The sequence below is a fragment of the Leptopilina heterotoma genome, unplaced genomic scaffold (assembly GCF_015476425.1).
Source record: "Leptopilina heterotoma isolate Lh14 unplaced genomic scaffold, ASM1547642v1 Lhet_60, whole genome shotgun sequence".
Classification (NCBI taxonomy): domain Eukaryota; kingdom Metazoa; phylum Arthropoda; class Insecta; order Hymenoptera; family Figitidae; genus Leptopilina; species Leptopilina heterotoma.
This window is the reverse complement of record NW_025111138.1, coordinates 1-8,543: the sequence shown is the minus strand read 5'-3', so window position 1 is coordinate 8,543 and position 8,543 is coordinate 1. Positions and strand designations below refer to the sequence as shown.

At 26.7% G+C, this 8,543-nt stretch overlaps 1 protein-coding gene across 1 annotated transcript; it reads right to left on the bottom strand.

Annotated features, from left to right (window-relative positions):
* Window positions 1–1,460: 1,460 nt before the first annotated feature.
* On the bottom strand, window positions 1,461–8,324 carry LOC122509445 (neurofilament medium polypeptide-like). Its single transcript, XM_043623543.1, has 5 exons — window positions 8,111–8,324; window positions 4,201–4,425; window positions 2,921–3,285; window positions 2,310–2,383; window positions 1,461–1,677 (listed from the first exon to the last, which is right to left on the bottom strand). Exons 1-5 carry the CDS (start codon window positions 8,322–8,324, stop codon window positions 1,461–1,463), a joined length of 1,095 nt encoding a protein of 364 aa, XP_043479478.1.
* Window positions 8,325–8,543: the final 219 nt, after the last annotated feature.

Sequence of the window (8,543 nt, the reverse complement as noted above, 5' to 3'; positions counted from 1 at the left end):
ATATTTTTTTTTTTATTTCATTTCAATATCTGAACATTGGGTTTCTTTTTCGTATTACATTCAATTTTTACATTTCCTTCTCCAATACTGTTACTTTACTATCTATGGCACTATAACTAACATCACTACTAAGTTCAGAAACTTCTTTTTTTGCATCTAATTACATTTTTACTTAATTGCACGACATATTAAATACAATTTATCATTTGACACTGTCTTGACATTTTGTTGTTAATGCTAAAATTTTCTTCTATAAATTTCTTTTCAGTTGATGTAGTGTTAGTATCTCGTAAATATTCATGAAAAGACTCTATTTTTTCAGTTTCTTTTTCACTTTCAAATTCATATATATCGTTCCAAACTTCTTCATTATTGTCGCTTTATTTGTATTTTTGGCATTTTCATCATGTGTCAAATTCAGATTGAAGTTTACTATTTTCAATTTCATTCAAATCATTACAGTTAGTCGGTTCATATTCATTTTTAATGCATCTTTTTTATGTCATTATTATTCATACCATTTCCACACACTACCAAAATTAGTATCATTTCGTTCATTTAAAAATATTATATCTACATTTCTTGCTTCTTTATTTCATCAATTTTTATATCATTAATTTCATCTTTATAACTTTTAAGTTCAACTGTTCTTCATTTTGTCATTTTCATTTTTACTAATTATGGTTTCATTTTCCCCTTCAATGCATTTGTCATTTCACTAATTTGTGTTCATTTTCCCCTCAATGCACTTCTTTTCGTTATTATTCATTTTAATCTTTTTCATTTCATCTGTATTATTTTCATCGTTTTCAATGTTAATAAATTTTCTCTTATTACATTATTGGGTGACAATTAACCGTTAATCTCTTTGATAACTTCTCTTCTTTAAGATGATTAAATCTTCTACTGGTACTAATGTATATTTCACTTTCATCTTGTTTCAAAATTGTTTTAAATTGTTAACGTGATCAGTGTTAATAATTTCTTTTTAATATTTATCATTTCAATTTTTAATGTTTGACTGTTATTTTCATTTACTTCTTATTTTTTCTACATTTATTATTTTCAGCTAATTTGTTATCAACTAAGTCATTTTTAACTTTCTTTACAGCAGACTTATTTTTGACTTTTTTCTTTTCGGCTGTTTTCTTTTCGACTTTTTCCTTTGTGGATGATTTATTCAACTTCTATTTTTGACTTTTTATTTTCGACTATTTTCATTTCGTATATTTTTGTTCGGAATTATTTTTTAAATTGTCAAAGTGACCATTTATTTCGACTATTAGAAAATAACAATTTATATCTTCTTTGGCAACTAAATTTTCGCTGGATGAATTTATAGTCCACATTAGATTAAGTTGACGTCCTTCAATTTCATTTTTCTTGATGGCAGTTCATCATTTTAATTGATATAAGTTAACCGCCTTTTGTAAATATCAGGAATTTGAGATATTTCTATATCAGTGCCATATTCTCCATCTGTTTTCATTGTTCGGCATATTCTCCAGCATTATTGTACGGCTCTTTGGCTTTTCGTTACTCTTTACTTCAGCGGAAACTCTATATCCGTTTATTATTTCGTTCATCTGTGCCCAATTTTCTGTTATGTGATCTACAATTTCTGATCTTATTTCTACATGCCTTTCTTCATTGTCATAAAGAGCGTATGATACACTTCTGAACAAACAATTTCCATCTCCGTTTGATATTCGTAATTTATATTTATATTATTTTCCAATTTGTACATTTCAGCATCACTGTTTCTTCTTTCCTCTTCAATTTCAATTTTTTCTTTTACTTTTGTTTCTACTTTCTCGACTTTCTTTATGTCGGCTGACATATTTTCAACTTTTTTGTTTTCGATATTTTTGTGATCGGCAGTTTCATTTTCGGCTGTTTTTTTTGTTAACTTTTCTCTTTTTGGGTGATTTATTTTCGATTTCTTTATATTTTAATGTTTTAGTTTCAACATATTTTTGTCGACTTTATTTTCCAGTTTTTTATTTTCGACTTCTTTCTTTTCGGCGGAGACTTATTTTTAGACTTGTAATTTTCGGTTATTTTGTTTTTGACTTTTTCTTTTCGGCTATTTCGTTTTCGACATCTTCTTTTGGCTGACTTTCAATTTTTTCATTTTCGGCTGTTTTGTTTTACAACTTTTTCATTTTCGACTTTTTCTTTTCTGCTGTTTTGTTTTCGACTTCTTTCTTTTCGGCTGTTTCATTTTCGGTTGTTTTGTTTTCAACTTTTTCATTTTCGACTTCATTCTTTTTGGCTGTTTTGTCTTCGACATCTCTTTTTTGACTTACTTTTTCATTTTTTCATTTTCGGCTGTTTTATTTTCGACATTTTTCTTTTCGGCTGTTTTGTTTTCGACATCTTTCTTTTAGCAGACTTATTTTGTTTTTCATTTTCGGCTGTTATCTTTTCGACATCTTTCTTTTTTGGCTGACTTTTCTTTCGACTTTTCATTTTCGGCTATTTCGTTTTCGACATCTTTCTCTTTTGGCTGACTTACTTTCGACTTTTTCATTTTCGGCTGTTTGTTCACAACTTTTTCATTTTCCACTTTTTTCTTTTCTGCTGTTTTGTTTTCGACTTCTTTCTTTCGGATGTTTCATCTTTCGGCTGTTTTGTTTTCAACTTTTTCATTTTTGACTTCATTCTTTTTGGCTGTTTTGTCTTCGACACATCTTTCTTTTTGGCTGACTTTCTTTCGACTTTTTCATTTTCGGCTATTTCGTTTTCGACATCTTTTTTTTAGCTGACTTACTTTCGACTTTTCATTTCGGCTGTTTTATTTTCGACATTTTTCTTTTCAGCTGTTTTGTTTTCCACATCTTTCTTTTTAGCAGACTTTCTTTCGACTTTTTCATTTTCGGCTATTTCGTTTCGACATCTTTCTTTTTGGGTGACTTACTTTCGACTTTTCATTTTCGGCTGTTTTGTTCACAACTTTTTCATTTTCCACTTTTTTTCTTTTCTGCTGTTTTGTTTTCGACTTCTTTCTTTTCGGATGTTTCATTTTCGGCTGTTTTGTTTCAACTTTTTCATTTTTGACTTCATTCTTTTTGGCTGTTTTGTCTTCGACATCTTTCTTTTTGGCTGACTTTCTTTCGACTTTTTCATTTTCGGCTATTTCGTTTTCGACATCTTTCTTTTTAGCTGACTTACTTTCGACTTTTTCATTTTCGGCTGTTTTATTTTCGACATTTTTCTTTTCAGCTGTTTTGTTTTCCACATCTTTCTTTTTAGCAGACTTATTTTCGACTTTTTCATTTTCGGCTGTTTTGTTTTTTCGACTTCTTTCTTTTCGGATGTTTCATTTTCGGCTGTTGGTTTTCAACTTTTTCATTTTTGACTTCATTCTTTTTGGGGTTTTGTCTTCGACATCTTTCTTTGTGGCTGACTTTCTTTCGACTTTTTCATTTTCGGCTATTTCGTTTTCGACATCTTTCTTTTGGCTGACTCTACTTTCGACTTTTCATTTTCGGCTGTTTTGTTTACAACTTTTTCATTTTCGACTTTTTTCTTTTCTGCTGTTTTGTTTTCGACTTCTTTTTTTCGGCTGTTTCATTTTCGGTTGTTTTGTTTTCAACTTTTTCATTTTCGACTCATTCTTTTTGGCTGTTTTGTCTTCGACATCTTTCTTTTTAGCTGACTTACTTTCGATTTTTCATTTTCGGCTGTTTTATTTTCGACATTTTTTTCGGCTGTTTTGTTTTCGACATCTTTCTTTTTAGCAGACTTATTTTCGACTTTTTCATTTTCGGCTGTTATCTTTTCGACATCTTTCTTTTTGGCTGACTTTCTTTCGACTTTTCATTTTCGGCTATTCGTTTTCGACATCTTTCTTTTTGGCTGACTTACTTTCGACTTTTCATTTTCGGCTGTTTTGTTCACAACTTTTCATTTTCCACTTCTTTTTTCTGCTGTTTTGTTTCGACTCTTTCTTTTCGGATGTTTCATTTCGGCTGTTTGTGTTTCAACTTTTTCATTTTTGACTTCATTCTTTTGGCTGTTTTGTCTTCGACATCTTTCTTTTGGCTGACTTTCTTTCGACTTTTTCATTTTCGGCTATTTCGTTTTCGACATCTTTCTTTTTAGCTGACTTACTTTCGACTTTTCATTTCGGCTGTTTTATTTTCGACATTTTTCTTTTCAGCTGTTTTGTTTTCCACATCTTTCTTTTTAGCAGACTTATTTTCGACTTTTCATTTTCGGCTGTTTTGTTTTCGACTTCTTTCTTTTCGGCTGTTTTGTTTTCGAATTTTTTCTTTATGACTGACTTATTTTCAACAGCCTTATTTGCGGGCATTTTCTTTTCGGCTGATTTGTTTTTGACTTCTTTCTTCTCGGATGTTTTATTATCGACTTCTTTCTCTTCTGGTAATTTATTATCGATTTTTTTCTTTTCGCCTGTATCTGTTTCGGTTATTCTTCATTACACTTACTTACATCAAATGTCTTTTCAAATTTTTCATGATTGCTGCTTTTATTTGCATGCATACGTCAGCTTGAATATTTTTCTGCAATAAAAATATTTCGTAATTTGTTATCTTACTTATAAAAACTGTCATTACGCTTGACTTTTAATATTTAGCTACCTGCAAAAAAGTAATGTTATAAACGTGTTACATAAAAATTTTACTTAAATTTTGATTAAAAGGAAAACGAATAAACAAATTTATCGCATAAATAATTATGATAAAAAACATTAGTAATAGAAAAAAAATGTTTTTAGAAATAGTAAAAACTACAAACAAATTTAAAAAAAAAAACTTCGATAATGTTAAAAAATGAAACTTTATGGAGAACATTTAAGCACAAATTATGTTAAATGTACTAATTTCAATGCCAACAAGAAATTAAACAAATATTAATAATTTGAGAATAAAATTGTCTATAAACTTTTTTTTCGGCTTCATTGAATACCCGTGTAGAAATGGTGATAGGGTATTGTTGGTGAATTCATTAGCTTACCAGTCTGAAAAAGATTCCGAACTAGAAAAAATAGTTAGTCTCTAGCTGTTTTTGAAGGTCGTTTAGGTGGGGTTTCAATTAAAAGTTTTAGTTAACTTCTATAGCTTCTAAAAAATTATTATTCTTAGTTTTACCGATTTATTATAAAATTATTCATTTCTTTATAAATTATTCAGAAGGGTAAACAGCAAAGCATTAAAAAAAAATGTCCCAATTTCTAAGGTTATTTATGTTGTCATTATATAAGAATTTGGTTACTAATATATTTAACAATAAATTAATATTTAATTATAATAATAAACAATAATTAAAAGTATTTAAGTCGTGTTAGGTTAAAAAAATTTTCTTTATTCACTCTTATTTAAATAATTAATCCATAATAAAATTAGTTTTCGTAATCAAATTATTATTAAGTAGAATTTTATAGGGACCCGATTTCTTTTTATATATTATAGATTTTAGTTGAAATCTAGTGGAGGCCACACTAGAGGCAGGGAGAAATAAGGAAATTTCTACACGGGTATGTCAGTGAATGCATGATGAATAGGACTTTTTAATAATATGAGAAAGTGTCTGAGTTAATGAATTAATGAGTTAATACATTAGTGAGTTACGTAAGTGTGAGTTAATTTACAGAATAAGTGACTTGTAAACTTACTGATTGATTAAATGTGTGAGTGCGTGAGAGATCGAATGTATAGCAGAATAGGTGTCTATTTTTTCTAACAATAAGTATCTTATTACTTCTGAGGTAAGTAAACAACTGGACTGAATAAGTGTGCAATAGATTAGCTAAGTAATTGATTTTGTAGAATTTGTACCATGAATTTACTAAATTTTTAAAAAACTATAATTTAAAAAAAATGATTGAAATAATTTTTTTAAAAACCTTGTTATTATGTCTTTAATTTTTTATCAATTATAATGAGAAATTTTACAAAAAAAAAATAATGCACTTGGTATTATAAGGTTTATAAATTTATGAAACATATATCTACGTATCATTTGGAGAGAAAATAATATCTCTTAAAAAAAATTTTAAATAATAAAAAAATAAATAAATTATTATATTTATTTATAAATAATATATAAAAAAAGATATATCTGAGATATTAAACCGTAACATCTAGATAATATGCACACTGAAAGAAATGTTTTTGGTATGATAGGAATTTGGTTATGTTTATGAATTCTGTCAAGTTTTGAGAAAACCAAATGTTGTTTTTACCTCATATTAGGTTTAAATGAGAAATTTAAAGATGATGAAACTTCAACCTATAATTTGTAATATATATGTCAGAACACACGCACCTATTTTCTGAACGAACAAAAACTAATGTCAAATCTGGTTAAAAGGTTAGTGTACTTTACAAATTTTCGTCGAGTTTAATGGTATGGTTGAAATACCCTATAACTGTGGGCTGTTTCTATTCCAGCAATACTATATGAGTAATATAAACCTAAATTATGTCTGTACTTTCCTATTTTTCCTTCAGTGCATTACATGGTTGCCACAAAATCTAGGATTTCAAAATTCAGGCTTTTCCAGGTTAAAAATATTAAAAATTCCAGTTAAAAATTTAGGAATTATTTGTGATGCAAAAACAAGTATTTTACAAAACAATGCATTCTTATGTTTATTTTTCTGAAAGTAATATACTTTTGATTATTCGATTTTTCAATTCATTTGTTTTTAAATAATATAGGTAGTTTTTTCTATTGAAATCTACTTTATTTCATACATACTCAAAAGTAAGAATTAAGTTGCAAAATTAAAAAAAAAAAAAAAAAATTAAATTAATTTAATTAAATTAAATTAAAAAAAAAAAATAAATAAAAAATATATAAAATAAAAAAAAAATTAATAAATTAAATTTAATAATTTAATTTATTTATTAAATAAAATTTATTATTATCTATAATAATATTATATTCTATTATATTATATTATATTATATTATATTATCTATATATATATTATATTATTATTATTATATTATTATTATTATATATTTATTATTATTATTTATTTTTTTTATTTTTTTTATTTATTTTTTGTTTATTTAATTTAATTTAATTTTAATTTTTTTTTAATTTTTTATTTTAATTAATTAATTAATAAATATTATATTTAATAATAAATATAAATTTTTTTTTATTAAATTATTAATTAATTATTTAATTAAATTAAATTATTAAAGTTCGCAAAATTAATTTGAAATATTTAAAGTCTTTCTATTTGAATTTTACTCGGGCCAATATGTAAAATTTGATATTTATATAAAGCAATAATATTCCTCTTTCTTATAAATAATATATAGAAAAAATTAAACATCAAAACAATTAAACTTTATTTTAATGTGCATTCACATTTTTTTTAGAATATTTTAAAGATAAAAAACAGTATTAATCATCGTGAAGTAATTTTAAGTTAAACTGAAGGCAAAATTTAAACATTGTTTATCACAATGTAAGACGGAGATCAAAAAAATTTTTAAATGCACATAATGATAAAAAAAAATTATATTTTCTGGCACTATTTTTAAAAATTTCATAGAAGATTTGGGAAAATAAACCATAAAAATCTAGTTTTTTATAGAAGTCCTATTGGAGACATTTTTAAAAAAGACTTGTAGATGAAAATTATTTTAGCTATTGCATAAATTCACTAAATAATAAAATTGTTATTTTTTAATGCTAACTAAGTGCTAAATTTTACTATGATAAATAGTACTAATATTATTAGAGAGTAGATTTTATAAAATAATTGAGATATCAAAAATGTCACTTTCAGAAGAATCAGCCGTAATTAAAAAACATTGAAGTTTTGCGGTGCACTGCATATACTATCTAGATACTTTATGTGTAATAGTGAATATTAACTTAACTAATAAATAATTTGCAGTTGAATGGCGTCTAAGAAAATGACCTCGATGAAAATATATTTTCTTTTATATTTCTCGCTAATTAAAAAGTAGTTATTAGTGCGCAAAATCATTTCTCACAATTTGTGAAAAATTTTGTTATTTGGTTATATAAAATTGCATTTTAACATTTTTAAAGAAAAATAACATGCTGAATGAAATTTTTCTTAATATCTTTCATAACCCCAGGAAAAATTCCAAACGGAATTCGTTCAAATTCCATGCCATTGCCATTTCCAGGCTTTCCATCCTCTTTTTCAATTCCAAGCTATTTCCAACCACTATTGAAAATATACCCCATGATGGGCAACCACATGGGAAACCCACTTGGGATCCTATGTCAAACCATATCGGGAAATTGAGACAGGATTTTAGGTAGGAATAGCCCTGGGGCAATGTTGACCAGTTCTTATGCATAAAACCCTAATCCCATCCCCCTGGATGGTTTTTCCCAGTAATCCTAAACCGACTCCCATGTGAGACAACCCCAAGTTCATTTATTTCAGCATTTTGTTCCCAAGTCCTCCCCCCGTGAAAAACCAGTCTCATTTATTTGATTATTTTTTCCCATGTCAAATCCGAAACCACATCCATGTTGAAAAACATTATCCGCGTAACTTGCCTATCCCTCCATGG